This window comes from Tyto alba, unplaced genomic scaffold, assembly GCF_018691265.1.
Source record: "Tyto alba isolate M040663 unplaced genomic scaffold, T.alba_DEE_v4.0 Super-Scaffold_39, whole genome shotgun sequence".
In the NCBI taxonomy this organism is placed as follows: Eukaryota; Metazoa; Chordata; class Aves; order Strigiformes; family Tytonidae; genus Tyto; species Tyto alba.
The window spans coordinates 8,514,208-8,535,367 of record NW_024881314.1 but is presented as its reverse complement, the minus strand read 5'-3'; the positions used below and the strand labels follow the sequence as shown (position 1 = coordinate 8,535,367).

At 51.7% G+C, this 21,160-nt stretch overlaps 1 protein-coding gene across 4 annotated transcripts in view; it reads left to right on the top strand.

The window, feature by feature from the left end:
* The window catches only part of UBE2O (ubiquitin conjugating enzyme E2 O), a 66,062-nt gene extending 45,740 nt beyond the window's left edge, over positions 1-20,322 (top strand). For all 4 annotated transcript variants that reach the window (XM_033002439.2, XM_042802661.1, XM_042802663.1 and 1 more), the window contains 11 exons: positions 590-740; positions 1,540-2,042; positions 4,845-4,999; positions 6,447-6,559; positions 7,666-7,791; positions 8,981-9,070; positions 11,423-12,080; positions 13,006-13,142; positions 13,669-13,872; positions 14,590-14,647; positions 16,237-20,322. In XM_033002439.2, the coding sequence (XP_032858330.2) occupies positions 590-740; positions 1,540-2,042; positions 4,845-4,999; positions 6,447-6,559; positions 7,666-7,791; positions 8,981-9,070; positions 11,423-12,080; positions 13,006-13,142; positions 13,669-13,872; positions 14,590-14,647; positions 16,237-17,000 (2,959 nt within the window). In that variant the 3' untranslated portion in view covers positions 17,001-20,322. The remainder of the gene's footprint in view (positions 1-589; positions 741-1,539; positions 2,043-4,844; positions 5,000-6,446; positions 6,560-7,665; positions 7,792-8,980; positions 9,071-11,422; positions 12,081-13,005; positions 13,143-13,668; positions 13,873-14,589; positions 14,648-16,236) is intronic.
* The last annotated feature ends 838 nt before the right edge of the window (positions 20,323-21,160 follow it).

Sequence of the window (21,160 nt, the reverse complement as noted above, 5' to 3'; positions counted from 1 at the left end):
AAAACTCCCTTCATCCATTGTCCTTCCCCTTGGTCTTGGAGCAAGGCTGCATCTTTTGACTGTAGGCTGCTACAGTGTCTTGCTCTGGACCCAGACTGGTGCTGAGGGAGCAACTGGTGCCCTCTGCAGGCTGCAGCTGTGAAAGTGGGCTGGACAAAACTCAAATAAAAGGCAGATGAGTAATAGCACTTTGCAGTGTGGTTCCTGCCTGGAGTTTATAAGCTGGAGGAGAGCAGCTCTCAGATGATGGGGGGGGGAAGGAGAAAAAAAAAAAAAAAGGCCAAACAATGCCAACTTTAAATGCTTGAAATGTCTCTTGGCAGCTGTCTTTGGGAGGGGGAGCTAGAGGGAGAGGAGTGACTGGTGTCCCACCCAAACCCTTTGTGTCCCCACCCAGTCCCTGGTGAGATTCCCACTCCTCCTTTAGAATTGTGTGCCTGGAAAAGATTTGGTGTGGTGTTAGCTTCTGCCACCCCAGAAGAAGTGCAGTTGGCATGAGATCATGCCAGCCTTGTGAAGGCCCCGGTCACTGCTAGGTTCTGTTACTGCTTTTGCACTTTGCTAATGGCTGTCCTCCTGTTGTACCCAGGGTAAAGCGTCTGGGGTGCTTTGACCATGCCCAAAGGCAGCTTGGGGAAAGGTGCCTCTATGTGTTCCCAGACAAAGTGGAACCTGCAAAAATCACCTGTGAATGCCCTGAGAGAAACTGTGTCCTGGGTGAAGGATCAGTTGCCAAAAAGGTGAGTTGAGGGGTCGAGGGAGACACTTGACTTCTCTAAGCATTTCTGTTTGCTGTGGCTTCTAAAGCAGAAGGCTTCCTGGCAGTCATGTGATCTGAAATGTGACTCCTGAAGTGGTTGTGAAGAGTAATGGCTTGTTGTTGCCAGCAGCGAAGTCACCTTGTACAGCAGTCTGACTGCACTTGGTGAAGCATGCAGCTAATGCCACAAGAGAACGTGAACAAGACCTTGAACATAGAGGTGTCACCTTGCAGGGGTCGAGCTGTGTCAGAGCTGGTGTGCTCTGACAGCCGGGGCTGTTAGACACCTGCTGTTTTCATTAGCACGACCTCAGGTTTCTCATGGAGCTGAACTGCTCAGTTACATCCTTGCTATAGAGAGACAAGAAAGAAGTCTTTGCTTCCTAGGCCAAATGAGTCATGCTATGGTTTCTACATGCTGGCTGTAGAAGCAGGAGCGTTCCTAGAATAACAGGATATCATCAGTGTGGATGGTGACCTCCCTGCATAGCTGCATCTGTTGCATAGATTAACTTGTACAGCCTCTTGTGATCTTCCATAACAAAAAGTTCAGAACATGCTTAAAATAGACTTAAGGAGCAAAGCTCACTTTCCTCGCACTAGTCCAGTCCTGCTCTTGAGTAGAGCAGTGGTGAGATGCTGGTCTGCAGAATACTCAGGTGCAGGTGGAATGTGCAGAGGCCCGTGGGGTGCCATTTTCCTCTGTAGAATTCCCCAGGCTGCCTGGCAGCTTGCTGAGTGTACAGGCATATTGTCTGACCCAGGTCCGCTTTCTCTAGGTGAGGAGGCTGCTGAAGAAGCAGATAGTGAAGATCATGTCATGCTCCCCAGAGTCTCAGGGTACCAGTGAAGCCCCTGACAAGGAGCCTGCTGCAGTTGCTGACCAAAAATCAGAAGAGCTTAAGCCTGGATCAAAGAGTGAGCTGGATGACTCTTCCAACAGTGCACCAAGTCCTGGGGAGAGGAAGGAGGAACAGCCTGAAGAATCAGGGAAGGAGAAAGGGGGAGCAGCAGCACGACAGCAGCAGCCTCCCTTTCTGCTGAAAGACGAAGGGTCATCCGACTACCGGCTTCAGTCGATGGAGCAAGATGCTGACGATGAGGCAGCTGATGACACTGATGACACCAGCTCTGTCACCTCCTCTGCTAGCTCCACTGCCTCATCCCAGAGTGGCAGTGGCACTGGCCGCAAGAAGAGCATCCCTCTTTCCATCAAAAACTTGAAGCGGAAGCACAAGAAGAAGAAGACCAAGATTTCACGAGAGTTTAAGCCAGGAGACAGGTGAGTTGAATCTCCAGACCCAGGTATGCTTGCCAAAATCTCCCTCGTCGAAGTTCTCAGGTGTCAAGCACCTCCTCAGCTTGTGTGGAGGATGATGGTGCACCTCATGTTAGGACACTGCATAGTAGTAACCAACAGCAGTTATCTTATGATGACTGTGCAGTGGCCCGTGTGAGATCAGCTTGGTCTCAGTCCAGCTTCTAATGAATCTGGGGCCACGTGATACGACACTGATGCTATTCCATTTCATCTTTGCCTCAGGGCATCGACAGAATCTGTGCTGTGCTAGACTCTGTATGCAGGGAAAGAGACAGGTGAATAAAGATCATACAGCTTAAACATAGCACTAATTGGTTACCTCGCTGGCAGCTTCTGCAGAGAGGCTGAGGGTAGCCCGTGCTGGCAGGAGTGGACAGCTTATCCTCAGAGGGCTGCACTGGCAGGGTTTCACGCTGCAGTGGTCTCCATTATCCTTACCCTGCTCTGGAGAGAGATCTGCAACTTTTGCCAGCAGTATACTTTTTATTGGTTTTTTAATGAACAAAGTGCACTTCTTGAGAGCCCCGGAGGAATTGACTTCAGTAGCTTGAGGGAGGAAGCATTGCATGTATCTGCCCGTTTCTAGATAAAACTGGATCTCAGCAGCTTTTACCTTTTAACTTGAGAATGTTTAAACTGTTTTCAGGGGTTGCAAACACATCTGACAACTGGCTAGCCTGTCTTGCTGGCTTCCCTGGGCTACTTAGTTGTGTACAGATCCTGCATCAGAAATGAGCTAGCACAAAATAACATGTGAGAATCCTCTCAGAAAAGTGACATTATCGGGATTCAAGGGATCTGGTAGTTTGAGAATGCCAGGAACTTCATTCACATTTTGTTTAGGTATTTTAGCTTCACCTGTATGCAAGGAGAACTGTTTCTTTTAGTTCTTGTGCGCTTTGGAGAAATTGGATTTGAAGGTCACAAACCTCAGCAGAGCACTATTTAAGTGAAAGAAAAAATGGGAGTGTGTGATGGAGTTCCTGGGAACTGATTCTCTGTTCACTTTTCACTTCTCAACCCCCTGCTGAGTGCCTCTACTTCACTAAAGGTTTTGTTAAGGAGTGCTTACCTATTAAACCTGGCAGCTTTCTGCACCATACAGGCAGTGGGGATAAATCTTTGTGATTCACGGGGAGAGATTCCTGTGCTGGGTATGGACAGCTCTATACAAGGAAATGCAGAGATCAGATGTTGGGACAGTTTGCAGAGATGGCCGTGTCACAGAGAATAAGAAATAGAGGTTTTTTCAGTACAGAATGTGAAGCCCCAGCTGATACTTTAAAGGGCATATGTGACAGCTGGTCACAGCTCAGTATGAGTGGTCTTCACTGTTTGAATATTCAGCTGAAGCTGGTGAGACCATCAGTAGATGTGCTGCCAAGCTGAGAAATGCAAAGTAGACGGGCTTGCTGCAGTTAGTCACCAGCTCTAATGTGTCAGCTCATGGGCATCTCTGACTGCAGGGGGCCAACTCAGCATGTGGCTTTACCATCACTCAGTGACCTGCTGCAGCTCTCTGGACAGCACATGAACTTCTGGTTATTTTTTAGTGAGGATATACAGGGATTTTTATTAATGTCAAGTCATGATTTTTCCTTCTGAAGCCACATAAACTGCACTGCAGACAGGCCTGTATCATTTCCTTGGGTGGCCTGCCTTTCCACTCTCACATGCCCTCACTTCCCCCAAGGAACCATCTGTTGGCATGTCACCCACCACACTTGACCTCTTACACATTTCCTTCTCTGACAATTTCTGCTGTTGAGTGCTGGCCCTACTAGAAACTTCAAATTACTTCTTAAAAAAATATTTCTCTGACATTCATAAGAACAGTGCTGGAGGAAAACAGTTGTATTTGCCTATTGTATCTTCTTTATGGTTGGACTTGAAACCAACATAAATGCAGCACTTGTGTTATGTCTGGAAGGCCTGGCCAGCAAAATAAAGACAGAATTTAATATCAGCATGGGATTCAATGTGTTTTGTGCTGTAGGAGACATGAAAATGGTGGAGGGCTCATTAGAAGAGCCTGTCTAGCTAGACTGCAGCTCTGTTCCTCCTGCCCCCAAGCAACTTGCCTCTTCAAGCAACTCTGTCAAGCCCCACAGTGGAGTGCCAGCATGTGGTCCATTGTTGCATGTTTGGGTTTCATTTCTGAGCTGCAGAGACACACATGTTTGTGTTTGAACAGCTGGGAAGGAGACTTGTCTCTCTCAAACAAAATCCTTTTGCTTTACCCACATTCAGTGTGTTGCCTCCTTTTTTTCTTTTCCTTTCTGGAAGGGCTGAGGTGGATGCTGCTTTATCTTTCCTTTCCAGTCCCATGCTCCTCTAGCTTCAGAGACTCCTCAGAGCTGCCAGGCTAGAAGGTGCTTCACTGGAAAAGTTCTTAAGTTTCAAAGTATTTGAAGCTCCTGTTGTGCCTCTGCCAGGGGTAGAAAGTGGGTGCTGGTAGATGTTAATTTGCTCCACTAGGAACAAAAGTGAGCTCAGCATCAGCTCCCTGGAAAGTCAGTCCTCCTGCAGCACAGACTTGCAGCAGTGTAACATCTGCAGTGATTGAGAACCCATCAAAGCAAAGCTTGCTGTGTAGCTGCTTCCACTGGGACTAGATGGGGTTTCCTGACTTGCTTCCCAGCCTGATGGTGTGTGCCTTTGTGTTGCTGAGATCCATCTTGATTCCTGATTTTGGCAGCATCACGTTTTGGTTGTGCTCATGCATGTTCCCTCTGGTAACGTGTTGCCTTTCTGTGTTTCCAGGGTTGCTGTAGAAGTGGTGACCACGATGACTTCAGCTGACGTGATGTGGCAGGATGGCACTGTGGAGACAAACATTCGCTCCAACGAGCTGATTCCAGTGCATCATCTGGACAACAACGAGTTCTGCCCTGGGGATTTTGTGGTGGACAAAAGAGGTATTGGGTGTCAAAACAATGCTCTCCTCAGGGAACAAATATGCTCTTAATTGCAAAGTATTCTTCAATATGGATCTCCTAATGTACGTCGTAGCCCTTTTTATGACAGCTGTTAGTGGTACTCACTTGAGGTAGGCACAAGAGCTGAACAAGGCACAGACAGTGATTCAAGTGATTTAAATACCAAAGTTGAACTATGAGAACGTGCGAGGTGTGGAAGGAATAAGTGCAAAAGAACAAAGCTGGAATTCTCCATATTTCTGTAGAGCAGGGGTGGCCTACCTTCTCCTTGAAAGTGCAAATGGCTCTGAGCTCTCTTGCAGAATGAGGGGAGAAATGAACAGCTCACCTGAAGCTGCTTGGTATGGCTTGTCTATCATGACCCTCCATTTTTTCTTGGAGGGTTTTGGGATCCAGAGGCATCTTTTGCATCCCTTTTCTTCACCAAACCAATTGGTGACACTTGTGCGAGGGTCACGGTACAAGTTCAAGGAGACTTACAGCTTTTGGATATGAAATATTGATGTCACACCATCTGGCTCTCGGCTCCTCTTCTTTTCTTGCAGGGGTAGACCCTCAACAGTGGGGAGCACAAGGTGATGTCAGGTTGGGAAGAGAGAAAGCTGGCTTGACAAAAAAAGTTGCTGTTTTTCATGGCCATTTCTGATGAGTAACAGTCTGACTGATCTTGTGGGTTAGACGTAGTTTTTGGAAACTAAAGTGATCTATCAGCTCCAGCTCCACCATCCTAGCTTGGCCTCTGGGAATCTGTATTCCTCTGTCAAACATTCTCTCCTAGCAGTCTGGGATGCCCACAGTTCCTCGTGTCCCCCTGCTAAGGATGCCAGGAGGTGGATCCTGATCACCCAGATAAATCTGAAAGATGTCTGGATACCAGTGTGCTGAATAACAGCCCAGGCCTAGAGAGGTGGTCCAGGCCCAGCTTTGATGCTGTTGGATCCCTGATGCATGCATCCTGCCTGCCTTCCACCTTTGTCCAGTTTATTTTTCCAGAGGTGTAAAACTGCTGTGGGTGACACATTTCTAGATGAAGAGCTTGGCAGCCAGAGCTGCTCTCAGGGAGCTCTTGGCCAGCCTGTCCAGAAACTCTGACAGTCGTGGTGCGGAGCTAATTCAGAGAGCAGAGCGCTAAGGTGACAGCGTGTTTTCTCTTGGTGGTAGAGCTCAAAATTGGTCCCAAAGTGAATGTGTTCCAAGTCAAATGCAATATAATCTTACTTTATGATCACTCCATGCCCCGTTAAAATGCAACTCGCTAGCTGAGTACAATTTTGACTGTGTAGGAAGAACTGTTTTTCCTCATGCCATTCACAAATGGAAGGTTTCAGCCGTGAGAACTTGGGAGCTGACAGCCTCAGTTGCTGTGTGAAGTCTGTGCTCCTCCACTTAACTTGTCTGTTTTCTTCCCTGCCACTGCAACCAAAAGCTCAGAGCTCCCAGGACCCCGGGTTATATGGAGTTGTGCAGTCTGGTGACCACATTGGCCGTACCTGTGTGGTGAAGTGGTTCAAGTTGAAATCCAGCGGAGATGATGTGGAGGTAAGTGCAGGAGCCCAGCCTGTTGAAACCAGCTAAGAGAAGGCAGCCACAAAACAGCACAAGCTTCACATATAAGCACAGATAAGCCTGGGAGTCAGCTCTGCAGTGGAGTTTGTCCTTGAGGCTGGGAACAGCCATGTGCTTTTGGGCTGAGAGGCTTAGCTAGAGGTGGTGTCGCTTCATATTTGTATATGCCTGCAAGGCAGCAAAGACCAAGCAGAGGGTTTACATCCCATAGTCAACATCAGGCTCTGGAATGGATGAAGATTTTTGCTGAAGTCATCACAGACAGCTGATATCTTGCGTTCACTATAAGGATTTCTCTTTCCTGTGTCTTTGCTAGTTCATGGAAAGAGAATCAATCTATTGCAGGTTGTCCTGCTTGCTTCTGCCAGGCACTATTGCCTGTAGTCAGCCCTAATACGTTTTTCTCGGAGCTTGCAGGAGCACTGTATTCTACACAGTCTTGATAGACTACAGCCTAGTTGGAGATGAGAGGGGGACTCTAACCACACAAATCTGGTGTACTCCTTTCTGCCCTAGGAGAGGAGGCCACATTGTCATAACTGAGCAAGGCCCTTTACATGCAGAAGCAGAACATCGGGCTGGCCTGAAGTTGTGCTCCATTTTACTCATTTCTCATTATTTGTGGGCTCCTAGCTCTCTTCCTTCAGGAGAAATCAAAGCAAAGATGCTTCCCATTAATTTACAAGTTTTCTGTCAGACACTTCCTGTTGCCTGGGATCATTTAAAAAGTAGACTCTAACCCTTTGGGCCCTAGTGAACTGCTTTGAGAAATCTGGGTGTTCAGAAGGGCATAAATAATTGTTCTTGCATGTCTTGTGATCATAGTGACAGGGAATCTGAAGCAAAGGTGAGGGTGAGCAGATGAGACAGAATATCTGCTTCCTTTCATTGTTGTGCCTTAATTGATGTGCTACAGGATGAGGTGGCAAGAAGGGGACATTAGTAGCTGCTTGCAGGCTGTTGGAGCAACTGAAGGTTGACAAAATACCACACAAAGTACTTTCAAGTGTTGAAGGTGTGCTCTGAAGGTCAGTGCAGCATCCTGGAGCTGACATGTTTGCATTCTGTCTCCAATGCAGCTGATCGGGGAGGAGGAGGATGTGAGTGTGTATGATATTGCTGATCATCCAGACTTTCGCTTCCGCACTACTGACATTGTGATTCGCATTGGCAACTCAGATGGAGCCACAGCTAAGGAAGATGAGGTGGGTTCTGGGCACAGTTATGTCACTGCATTGTCACCAGGTATTAGTTGGAGACACTTGAAAGGATCAATAGGAGAGCCTCTGGCCCCACATAGGCATCCGAAACTCCCTAGCTTGCTAGTTTTTCTGTCAGTGTCCCCTGCTGTCATGAGTAACATATCAGATCTCTAAGTCTGGTGGAGATAGAACCTTGAAATCCTTTGACCTTGGTGACAGTGTCTGTAGCAGAGCAAGAACAAAGTTGAGACAAGAATTGAACATATGCCTGAGGGTTTTTAATAAAACTCTTGCTTAGGTTTCGGAGTAACTTCTAATAATAAGTATATTCCTTGGGCTCCTGAGCAAGATTGAAGGTGGATCTGTCATGAAACCAGTTTCACTTGGCAAGAGAAGACTGGGGTTCTGGTTTTTATCTGAGTTATTATGTACATATTAATTTTGTTGAGCTGATTTGATCTCCTAGGGAGGCAGAGGGAACAATTTATACTGTAGAGGGTGTGCTCTTTGCTAGGAAACAGGCTTCCTTACCGTGCAGGGAAGACCTCCAGCTTTTGAGGCTGCTGCCCTAAAAAAAGAGTTAAAAGGTATAGTGTGGCTCCTATTGCGGTTCTAGTTTCAGCAGCATGAAACACATCCGAGCTTGCTCAGCTGACCTAAATAACCTTCTTCCAGTGCAAGATGCTCCTTACTGCGTGCACCCTGTGCCAGCTGTGACTTGTCCGTTCACGCCTGCGCTCGCTCTGCTGGGAGAAGCTGCTGGGAGCCCTGGCGGGGGTGCGGAGGGCAGGGGCTGGCTGTTGGCACCTCGCTAGAGGGCAGCCCCAGCCAGGGAAGGTCCTGTCCCCTTGCTCCTGTCCCCTTGCTGCCACAGCCCCTGCAATGGCCCTGGGCCTGATCAGAAGTCAGGATCTGCTGCCAGATGTAGCCCTCCAGGTTCTCCCCTCCTTATGGGGAGAGTTTTCCCCATCTCCGTGGCAGTGTTGTGGGGTTTCTCATGGAAACCGTATCTGTAGGATTCTTCTCCCCCTTGGCATGGGACCCCAGGACTCCTGCCACTTCTGCAGCAGGCTGCAAGTATTGCTCTAGGTGGTTCTCCAGCTGTGGAATATCTGTTTCTCAAAACCTTCCTGCTCTGCATTGAAGTGCCTGGGAAAGAAAAGGGACTGACAGTTTGCTCTTGTTTCCACAGCCTTCAGTTGGACAAGTGGCTCGTGTGGATGTCAGCAGTAAAGTGGAAGTGGTGTGGGCTGATAACTCCAAGACTATCATTCTGCCTCAGGTGAGGTCCTGTTCCAGCTCACAATATCCCTGTAATTCTTAGTGACAAGTTTTGGTTTCAGATCCTGGGTGCAGAGAGATTCTAGGGTGACTTCCCACTTCTGTTAGCACAAGAAAATCCTTCCCTCTGTCAGGAGGACTGAGCAACTAATTGGTTGTCACTGCTTTTGAGTGTAGAGAATAGGAAGTTATGGGCAGACTGTTGCTTCCTTCACATGCTGCACTGCATGGTCACAGCCCTGCTCCTGGCCTCCAGCACCCGCTGCTTTGCAGAGGGGGTTGCAGAGCTCAGGGATCATCAGTTCTGCCTTTAGCCCAGGTTCACTGCGTTGCCCAACTAAGGCACTGCTGAGAGGTGATTGCTTGTTCTGTCTTCCTTGTGAAATGGCCCCATAGTGTTTTCTCTGGCTAAATAAAGAAGCTTTTTCCAGAAGCTGGACTACAGCCACAAGTTGTCACCTTTAGCTAACCTGGGGATCAGACGCAAATCTCTTCCCGGAGCTGGGAGGGAAAAGGGTTGAGTGCAAGCTTCAAAATACAGATATAGCCATACTGCTAATCCACTGAACCCCGGTGATTTGTCTTCTGCATTGTTCTAAGGTTTTTGTTGTACTGTCTTGTAATCTTATTCGCTACTCCACATACAGTTTCATCCCATGTCTTTGCTCCCTGTTGCTTCAAATTAAGGCAGACAGCCCAAAGATAAGAAACAGCCTGCATCTGTAGGGTCCCATCTCCATCTCTGTGGCAGAGAGCACCACTGCCTCTGCTGCAGAGATGCGTTTGTGAGTAGAAAGTACTCGATCAAGATTTCTTTTTAAACCAAGCAGCTCCGCATTAATTACAGTAGAATAGTCAATGCCTGCACTATGACAGGGGACTAGAGCGTTACAAAGCAGGCTGCTGTCTCCCTTCCCCCTGTTGTCACATGTGCTCGGATCACAGGCACAATCGGAGGTCTGATGTGCGCTCCACAAAGGGCTGTTCTCACACTGCGGTGCCGGGGCTCTGCAGCAGCTCCTGCTGTGTCACGCCAGTCCTTTCGATTCTGCTCATCTGCGTAATTATGGGAGTTGAGGAAATGTCAGGAGCGTGAATTATCAGTTGGTAAAACCGTGATTTATCAATGCCTGTCCGTGTGCCCAGAGACGAGCTGTCTGGGTGCTTTTTCTCAGCTCTAAAAATAAAGATGGAATAACTGGCTAATTAACTTTCCGACTCAGATTTGGATTAGCTTTGAGGGCAGTGAGTTTTGATGGCTTTTCCAGCCTGCAGTCACTTGCGTTGAACCCAACTAACCTCTGCTGGCTGCTTGTCTCTGGGTGGCACAGGACTGGCTAAACAGTGCTGGTTCAGTTCGAGGCTTTGACAAGATGACTGAGCGTCCGTGCGCTTTAGCCTCTGGGCTCGTATCTTGCAAGATTAAGAGGATTCTTGGGCCGTCATTCAAATGTCAGAAGCCTGGGGATAAAATGCTCCATCTTGTAACTCCTAACACAGCCCTATAAAGTTGTTCCTGCTCCCTTGCTTCTACGTTGGTGCTGGTAGCTGGGGTATGTCTGCAAGCCTCTGCAGGGGGACCTTGTGAGAGACGTAGCATGTGCAAAAACAGGATTATAAGAGGTGAGGCTAGATAGAGGGTGGATGGGTTCAGCTTCCAGTAGTGAAGGGGAAGAGAACGTTTTATGTGTAAGAGTTTATTCAGCAACTTGGGTTAGGCTTCATTGTCCCAGCTGAATTTTAAGCAATAGTGACATAGAACAGCTAAAGCAGCGTAGCAGGGCTCTGAAGGCAAGTTGTGTGTGCTGCAGAAGAAAGCTGGTATGGGAATGTTTTCCTGGTTCCAGCATTGTCTCTGTGGAAGGACGGAGCGTGGAGGCAGCCAGACCAGGGCTCTGTGCCAACACAGTTGCTGGTGCAGAAGCAGGACCAGAAATACTAACTCCACACACGATACCCAATACCTTCTGAGCTAGCTCTGCCTTCAGAAACCCTGGGGCATCCAGGTAGCTGCTTGGCGGCTGCGTGCTCTCCTTGGTCGCTGGATCCCAGCCACCAGGATGGCTGCAGCCTGCCTAGAACTTGCCCTAGTTTTCCCCCAACGCCCTACTTTGAAAGGTGGAGGATGGGGCTGTGCTGATTCATAATCTCTGCTGGTCATCGATGAGCGTGTTGTTTGGATCAAACACAGTCCGCCCTGTATAGGTGGAAGGGGTTGAAACAACCCCGCAAATTCTGGCTGGGAGCTCCCTTTTCATGGGGAGGACTGACTTGCCTGCCCTGAAAAAACAATTAAAACCCTGTGCTTCAACTTAACTACTCTGGTGTCTTTTGTAACTCTGCTCTCCTTTAGCACTTATATAATATTGAATCAGAAATTGAGGAGTCGGACTACGATTCTGTTGACGGCAGCACCAGCGGGGCATCCTCTGAGTGGGAGGATGAAAGCGACAGCTGGGAGACAGACAATGGCCTCATGGAAGACGACCACCCAAAAATTGAAGAGTTAGAGCCTGAGGAGCCGGCAGCAGAGGAAGTGAAAAAAGTAGAGGAACAAGTCCAGGGAGCTGTGGCTATGGCAGTTGCAGATCTTGCTGCAGAGAAAGCTGGCAAGGACGGAGCCCCAAAGAGCTTCCGGGAACTAAAGGAGGCCATCAAGATCTTGGAAAGCTTGAAAAATATGACTGTGGAGCAGCTGCTGACTGGCTCTCCCACCTCCCCAACTGTGGAGCTGGAAAAACCCACTCGGGAGAAGAAGTTCTTGGATGATATTAAAAAGCTACAGGAAAATCTAAAGAAGACCTTGGATAATGTGGCTATTGCAGAGGAGGAAAAGATGGAAGCCATGGTGGAGACGGAGAAGAAAGAAGAAAAAGCAGAGGCACAGACACCAGTGCGGTCGGAGTGGCCCAGTGAGACACCAGTGCTCTGCCAGCAGAGTGGAGGCAAGCCTGGAGTCACCTTCACCAGTGCGAAGGGGGAAGTCTTCTCTGTGTTGGAGTATGCTCCAGGTGAGTGTGTCAGGTCAGGCCAGTGTGGGATACCCTGTCCTTCTTTCCTGCCCTGCAGTGTTTCTCTCTCTCCAGAACGTCTGCTTCCCAGTCTTTTGGTTTGAGTATCCTCTCTTCCTCCTAGTCCTTCTCACAGCTCATTAACTGGGGAGGAGAAATTAAGACAACTTGTGTAGCACAATCTGTTCTGGGACTTATGCCACCTAAAAAGCCAGGTTTCTCTAGGCACTACCGTAACTTCTCAAGCCACAGAAATAGGCTTCCCCTTCATCCACACTGGTAACTGACTCTGGAGGGCTCTGGAGATCAGTTGCTTTCCCTTGCAGATACTTCCTTGAAAGCTCCGGGATTTGTTCAGGCTTTTTTGCAGGGATGGATTGGTTAAGAAGCAGAGCAGGAACAGCTGGTGTTCTTGTGCAGGGTGTCCTTGGTGGGTGAGTGTCCTTGTTCACTTGTGCTAATGTTAATCAGCCAAAAATAAAAAAGAGCATCTGGTTTTGTGGAACACTGGTGACAGAGAAGCCCAGGGTGCTTGGTGAGCCAGCAGGCCGGACCTGCAAAGGAAAGGTGGCCAAACTGTTCTGGACCTGCAGGAGTGTATAAATAAAGATGGAGAGCTGTGCTTAGGTTTTGCAGAGAACGGTTCATCAGATTGTGTGATGATGCATCATTGTCCTGGCTGTGGGACAGGGCTCCTTCTGAGGCACGGGGACGACGTTGTGTGGGACCATGAGAACAGGAGATGCAAGTTGTGGCAGTGGGGGAAAAAAATCGAATAATCTCTAGGCTGCCTCCTGGCTCAGCACCAAAGCAAGTCAACTCTTCCAGATGATACGTTTAACACATGGGTCAATTTGCCTTCACGAGGAACCTGTGACAGTTTCCAAAGGCAGGCTTTAATCCCATTCTCCTCCTTGCCCCACAGATACCCATGCCTTCAAGAAAATGGAGTTCCAGCCCCCAGAAGCAAAGAAGTTCTTTAGCACTGTGCGGAAAGAGATGGCTCTCCTGGCCACCTCCCTGCCTGATGGCATCATGGTTAAAACCTTTGAGGATCGAATGGCAAGTGTCTGCTCTCAAATGCCTGTGTTAGTGCTGGGCTCAGCATCCGGAATCGCTTTCTTTGGAATTCCCTGCTTAGCCTTAATCCTTTGCATTAGAGCTGCAGGAATGTGTGCAGCCTGTGAAATATGGATGTAATTACCATAAATGCCTGCTTTTGCATTCCCAAAGGCCGGGAGGCAAACAACGGGGAGCTCCCCGTTGCAGGAAGCCTATTTTGGGTGCTTTGCCCACTGGACTGGCAAGGCAAGCGGGCAGCCAGCGAGAGGCTGGTGTAACCAGTGGGCAGCTTGGGGATTGCTGGCCGTCCTCTGAAGCTTTGCTTCAGATCCGAGGGCTTGGATCTGCCGTCAGGCCATGGTACAAGTGCAGCTTCTAGGGGGAAGGTGCCCCGAGAGGTGTTGCTTGAGCTGACTTTTGCAAGGGCTGAGTTAATCACATCCCCTCTCTCCCTCTATGTAGATACAACCCTACCAAGGTAAAAGGACATTTCACAGTGCCTTTCCTCTCTTGCCTCTCTCCACAGGATCTCTTCTCAGCACTTATAAAAGGGCCCACGCGCACACCCTATGAAGATGGCCTCTTTCTCTTTGATATCCAGCTCCCCAACATCTACCCTGCTGTCCCACCTCTGTTCCGCTACCTCTCCCAGTGCAGTGGGAGACTGAATCCCAACCTGTACGACAACGGCAAAGTGTGTGTCAGCCTCCTGGGGACGTGGATAGGGAAGGTAACGCCTTCATCTGCCCGTCTGTGGGGAGCGGTGGTTGTGCTGGGCTGTTTCTGGAAGGAGCCACTTCCTACCAAGCCAGGACTCCTTGGGTGACTTTTGGTCGCAGGTGGTGCTTGAGCTGGGGGCGACCTGGGCTTTGGGCTCTGTTTTAGATGTCTGGAGCAGGTAACTGGTGTAGTTTGGCTTCCTCTGTGACTCTTTGCCTCTTGCCTGTCCTTCCTTAATGAGAAGCCTGCGGTCAGACCAGCCGGGCTGGGTCACGGTTGGGCAGATCAGAGGTGCCAACACCAGCGTGGGGTGTTCTCCCAGGGTTTGGGTCCCTGTCTCCTGCGCTGCAGATGAATCATGCGGCGTGGCATGAAGTCCAGCTGGAGACTTGGAATAAGCAGAGCCAGGGAAATGCTGTTTGGGGCAGGTAGATAGACAGGAAGAGGCGGGGGAGTGGTTGGAACTGGTGTCTGGTATGTCGGGTTACATGGTTCCAGGTGGAACCGGCCTGATGGGGTGCGGTGATGGCAAAAAATGCAGTGGGCTGGTACAACGGGACACTAGCACATCACGTGCTTGTCATGTCAGTCCCTTGTTCCTGCAGTGAGCCAGAGGACTTTAGTGCTAGGAATGCGGAGAAACTGGGGCCTTGCTTCATCTAACAATTATCACAGAGCAAACCGGTGGTGCTTCAGCCCTCTTAACACATTTGCATGTGCCTTTCAGGGGACAGAAAGGTGGACCAGTAAATCCAGCCTGCTTCAAGTACTCATCTCCATCCAAGGTAAATGGTCCTGCAGAGCCTGCGGGACAGGAAAAGGTGGAGGGAGGAGGGGATGCAGGTTTAGGGGGGGCACGCAGTTGGGGTCTGCCACCCCAGTTGGCATAATGCTGCCTTTTGCTCTCCCCTTGCTGGACAAAGCAGTGTCCTTATCTCTCCAGTTCAGTTGTCAAAGCAGGTGCAAGCTTTTCCCATACTCTGATTTTTGGCTGCATCCCAGGTCCCTGACACAATGCCTTCCCTTCTTCCCACCGCGGCAGCTAAACACAGAGCTGTTTTGCTTGTTATTCTGAGCTGACAAAGGTGAACCGCTGTGTGCTCAGCCGGTTACCAAAGTTAGTTGAAGTTGCTAAAACTGAGCTTTATTTGCAGAACTGTTTTTTATACCCACTGAGTCACCCGCCCATCCTGCATTGGGCATGCTTTTGCACACAGTGATGGTGTTTGTGCTCCTTCCGAAGCAGAGAATAATCAGGGGTGTGTCTAGACCAGCCCCAGGGCTTCCTGCCATAGGGCTTTGCCCTGCTGTATCTAGTTTGAGAGCAGACAGACTAAATCACATCTCTTCCTCAAGGCCAGCTTTCTGTGCAGGGAGCCCTGGCGTGTGACTTGAGAAACCTTTGACACAGACCAAAGGCTCCTGCCTCGAGTCAGCAGGGCAGCTCCTCCTCCGAAGTCTCACAGTCCACCTGTATCCTCCTGTGGAGGAATGACACCACCAGAAAAGCCTTTTCTCGTTTACGAAGCTGAGGATCCGAATTGAGAAAATTAAATACTAAATCTTTTACTGGAGCAGCTTGGTGCTAGTGAAAAATCTCTCACCCCCTCCTGCTGCCTGGGCTTTGAGAGACTCATGATCTCACCTCCACCGGCTCTAGTGCAGTTGGTGGCAGGCTGCCAGCAGCCTGGCAGTATTGGTGCCATTGCTCCATACGTGTAATTGCGTTAGACCAGAAGCAAGCAGGAGAAAGCTGGTGTGGGTGACTTGTCACAGTGTTCACTCTCAGAACTGCGCTGGCTGATGGGACTGTGCTGGGTAGGCTAGGACCTGGCCAGCTCAAAGCCTGTTACTGAAGATTTGCCTTTTTTCGAAGAAGAGGGAAAAACCCACTATGTAAGGGGGGGGAAAAAAAAAAAGCGTTGGGTGTGTTTGTGGGGTTTTTTTGCTAGGAGGGGAAGGGAGCTGTGAAACCTTTCCCCTTTCGATCTCCTCTGCTGCTACGTGCCCTCTGCACTGCACTGGTGGAAGACTTGCTCTCGCCAGCCAAGGATCCCGAGTGCCACTCGTGGTAACGTCCGAGCTCCCCGCCGCCCTAGCAGGAGGCCACAGACCCACTCGGACGAGCGTTCCCCTTGCGATACCAGTCTGTTGCATCTTGCAGGTTCCTGGTTGTCCAGCCTGGCCTCTGCTACCTGCCTGAAGCCAAAGGATGGTTTTCCCGGGTCCCTTCCCTGCGCTGCGGGTGACGCTGGCGTGATGCCTCAGCAAGGCAGCTCTGTCACCCTTGAACCGCGACACCCTGGCAGAAATCAGGGCCCAGCCGTGGGTGAAGTTCCTCCCTTAACCCCTCGCTCTCCCCTTCTCTTGGCAGGTCTCATCCTAGTGAATGAGCCCTACTACAACGAGGCGGGCTTCGACAGCGACCGGGGTCTCCAGGAGGGCTATGAGAACAGCCGCTGCTACAACGAGATGACGCTGATCCGGGTGGTGCAGTCCATGATGCAGCTGCTGCGCAGGCCGGTGGAAGTCTTCGAGCACGAAATCCGGGAGCATTTTCGCTGCAACGGCTGGCGCCTGGTGTCCCGCATCGAGTCCTGGCTGGAGACGAACGAGCTGGTGGAGCGCAGCCACGAACAGGCCAACGGGGCGGATTCCGCCTCCCTCCTCTCTGCCTGCGGCGCCCTGGCCGAGAGCCCCGGAGGCTCCGCGGGGTCGCCGGGGGGGGACGGCGGCGGCTCGGAGCAGGGGGCGGCCGCCGAGCTTTCCGACTCGGCGCTGGACGGGAAGGAGGAGCTGGACGAGTCGGAGTTCGCAACCTCGACACCCGACGCCGGTGATCTCCAACAGTACTCAGACTCGGAGAGCACGGGCCAAGCCAGGGGGGTAGACCTGGCCAGAGACCGAACGGACGAGGGGAAGGCTGCCCAGGACTCTGCCTTGCAGCCTAGTGTGAAACCAAAGAAAAGGAGAAAGAGCTACAGGAGTTTCCTTCCGGAGAAGAGCGGTTACCCCGATATTGGGTTCCCCCTCTTCCCTTTGTCCAAGGGGTTCATTAAAAGCATCCGCGGTGTCTTGCAGCAGTACCGGGCTGCCTTAGCAGGGGCCAACATCCCGGAGTGGACAGAGGACAAATAAACTGTCAGGTTAGGGACAGGCAGGTGCAGGGGAGAAGGGAAAGCAGCAGAAAGGAAATTGGCAAACGCTGTTACCAGTAAACTGGCTTCTCCTTCCAGCTTTTCTTCCTCAGCTTGGTTTGTTCCAAAGAAGGTGGTAGGCCTGATTTGCTCCTCCAAGGAAAGGTTGTCTAAGCATGAATAACTCTTTGCCCCCTGCCCTTCTTCCTTCCCCCTGTCCCGTGTACGTGCTCCTCTTGAGAGTTTTGACCCTGCAATGGTAAGATTTGAGACCTGCACAGAAGCAGTCTTGCAGCCACGTTCCCTCTGCACTTTCATCTTGGGGCACCTTTCCACACAAGGACTCTTCCCACCCAGTGCTACACCCGGCAGTTTGTTCTGGTGGGGTTCAAGCCAGGATGAGTGATTGCTGTAGCACCTGGAAGCGAAGGGCAATGCCCTCCCGGTCTTTCATTTTTCTCTGCATTGCCATGGGTTTTGTGAAGTCCACCCCAGCTTATATGTACTTAGACATCGGATTGTGTTTGCATTGAAGTTGTCTACACCATATGGAGTTGCTCTAGTCTTAGTTGTTCACCGATAGCTACAAGGTTCTTCTGATCAGGACTTGGTAGGCAGAACCAGAGCTCTGCACTAGCACTTGTGCTGCCCTGGAAGCACCGCGGGGTTTCCATCCAGTTCTGCAACTTCTGGTTGGTCTTCTGGAAGCAATTCTAGCCATCCCCACTTCTTTTTCTCCAGAGTAAGGCAAACTTCCTTTTCCCCACCGTGCATGCCTGTCTTCTAGAAATACATGGGATTCAGGGTTCTGCCCTTATTACTTAGGTATCCGCGTCTTTCGTTCCCAGCCATCCTGGCTGTCACACAGCACTACACCTACCCCTGTCTCTTGTCCTCGCCTGGGCAGGCAGCAGCGAGTGATTTTTTTTCTTTTTTTTTTTCTTTTTTTTTTTTTTTTTTCTTTTTTGAGGGGGTTGTATTGTAGATCTAGCAGCTAGTCTGGATGGTGAACCTGGCACGGCTGCTGCTTCTCCGTCGTTTGGCTGTAAATTGGTATTTTCGGAGCTGTTTGAGCCAGGGTCACCCAAGGGAAAGAAGGAGCTGTCTTGTCGTGACGAGGTCCCGGTGCAGCCGCAGCAGCCTGTGACTGCTCCCGCGCTGTCGCTCAGCCAGCGGCTGGAGCACGTCAGACGCTGGTGCGGACTGTTAGCGCTTCCTTCCCTTGCCAGCCGGGTCCCGGGGCGGCCGGGGAGCGTTGCGGGCGCAGCACGTGCTCTCCCTCATCTCGGCTGCAGCGCTGCCGCGCCGCGCGGGGAAGCGGCTGGTGAACATCAGCCCGTGCTTCAGCAGCAAGAGGGCTGCCTGAGCTGGTGCCCGCGAGCACTTTGAAGCAGTGACTTGCCAGAGTCCTCCTGGTCAAGACACCTTCCTGAAAGCCTCTTTTTTTCTCTGTGCATGCACTTACTGTCACTTCTGGAGCTGGGAGATCACGCTCCAGCACCACTGCATTTGCCCAGTGGTTCAGGCATTGGAGAAGCACCCACTTAGCATCCATGTGGAGCACAGTCTGTCAGGGAGTGTCCGTTGGTCCTGCCAGCCAGCGCAGGGAGCCGGTGGTGCCAGGCTTCCCAGGACGGAGCCGGGCTGAGCAGATGGCTCTGCCACAAGTCAGGACGGAGCCACAACTCTCCTTTGCTCTTGCTCGATACGGCTGTGTCCCTTCCCCAACCCCGGGGCCAGGATCTGACCTTCTCCTTCTGAAACAGAGACCAGCAGGCGAATCTCAGCACGTTTGCACAGTGCTTTCTGCTCCTTGGAACACCCAGGTCTGCACCCACTGACCCAAATCCCCTGTGCCTGTTCTTTCCAGCTGCCCCCCCCCCCCCCCCGTGAGGCTCCGGAGCCGCCCTCCTGTCCCCCACCCACCGCCGGGATTGCGGGAGGCACGTCGTGCTCCGGAGGAACCCGGGCTTGGCTGTGAGCACAGACCTGGGCCTGCAGAGCTCTGGGAGGCCCCGGGAGGATCGCCTGGGCGGCAGCTCCAGCCCTGCACTGCTGGCCCCGGGAGCCCTCCCTGCCCCACGGCCGGGGGGCTGGCAGGGTGGCAGACCCCAGCCGGGCTGCGGGGATGACGCTTGGAGCCACGGGCAGCGCGAACCGCAAGGCCGAGCTCGCCGCCGCTTCCCGGCTGTGGCTGGTGGTAAATGAATGAATCCCTTGGAGCGAGGAGTTGGGGGGGTGTCTCTGAAGTATAAAGGGCTGATTGGGGCAGAGGGGTGAGGCGGTTGCTTCGGGGCAGGGGAAGGGCAGGCGGAGAGGCTTGTTCCGCAAATGATTAAACCTCTTGCTCACCAGACAAAATTGCGGTTGGTGATCTACACACGCCGACTTCCTCTGTTCCCCCCCCCCCCGCGCCATGCCGGGCTGTGGCTGTCCTCGGCCCCTCCACCAGCCAGGGAGGGAGAAACCCCCTCAGGGCCGAGCCAGGGCTGGGGCTGGAGGAGCTCTCGGTTCCCCGCTTTACCCCTCTGCAGCTCTGGTCTCGGGGGGCCGGTCAGGCTGCGCGGGAGGAGAGCAGGCTGCCGGCCTGAGCTGCTCCAGTCCTCCCCTTCGCCCAAGAAGTCTCTTCTGTTTCCTCTGATCGTAACCAAGAGCTTTTGCACAGGTTCCTGGGGCTTCCTTGGCCTTCTGGAAGGGGGCACCGCTCCCCGGCTGCCACTACCCCTGGCACCGCTCGCTCCCTGTAGCTGGCTGTCCCAAACCAAGGCTTGCACAGAGGTTTACAAATTTTCTAAAGCTTTTGATAATGTGAAGCTCCTGGGTGATGAGGTTGGTGGTGAGCACACTGCAGCTATGTAATTTTTTGTGTATGTATGTAATATTTAAGGGTAACAAAATTTAAAAGGCTAAAACCTTTAAAAAAAATTTAAAAACACACAAAAAAAGCCAAAGCATGATGCATATTGTTAGCCTTAAAACTGGCTACATGACTGTGTGATGTACAAATGAGAGCAGCCTGTAACTGTTTTAAGTGCTGGGGTTGGGGAAGAAGCATTACAAAATCAGTTTGTAGCCTTGATTCTGTACAGTATTTAATGAAAAAAAAAAAAAAAAAAAAACCTGACTATTGAGGCCATGCTTAGAGGTGTGTTGTTCACGTGCAGATGTGGATGCTTGGTTGCTTACAATATATGTATAAAGTGCTGTGTGACCATTAAAACTTTTTTTACCTGCAGAATTTTTTTTTTTTTTTTTTGTTTGGCTAACCAAGGTGTAATAAAGGAGGGAAGATGACTTGCCATTAAATTTTGCCTCTGTGAGTAGATCTGACTGTTGTCTCTTTCTTTCCCCCCCTCCCAGCCGCCACGCTTTTGGCCCTGGCTCTGCCCCACGGCCCTGCTCGGGGGCCGGGGCTGGCCGGGGTCCCTCTGGCTGGCGAGGCCGGGGGGGAGCTGGGCGGATTGGGGGCGAGGGGCTGCCCCCCGGCTCCCCGATTCCCAAGGCAGTGTCGGTCAGGCTGCGGTTTCCTCTCCCCTGCTCTTTGCTGGCGTGGGGTGCGCGCCGGCGGACAGGGCCGGACCCGGCACGAAGCAAAACTCTTGGCAGAGCCCCCCAGCCCTGGGGCTTCCCCCCCAGCGCCCAGGTAAGTGGTGGGATGGGGCCAAGAGGCTCCTGCGCCTTCTGGGTGCTGGTGGGGGGTTTGCCCCCGTGGCTGCCCGCCCCCCCCCCCAGCCTGCAAGGGCAGGCTCCAAGAGGAGCCAGGCAGCGCTCTCAGAGGTGGCTCTGCCGGAGCTGTTCAGAACCAGCGCCCATCTGCCCCTCGAGGGGGGAGTGGTAGGAGCCGAGGGGCTGTCGGGGGCTCCGGGTTTTGGAAGCACTTGGCTCAAGGAAGAGATGGGTGCAGCAAAACCTGGGAAAGGGATGGTAAGGGTGCTGCCAACCGCCCCGCTGCTGGGAGCAATGCTGCTGCGCTGGGGGAGCCCCGGAGGAGGCTCCAGGGACCCTTCGGGTGCTCTGAACCCCAACAGCTCGGCACTGGTGCCCCATCTCACCACCCCCCCCCCTCCCCTCTCACTTGAGGAGGCAGCCAAGAGCTCTGAGCGTACCCCCCCGGGCTCTCCCTGCAGCCTCCCCCGGCAGCAGCGGCTGTTCCCCGTGCTT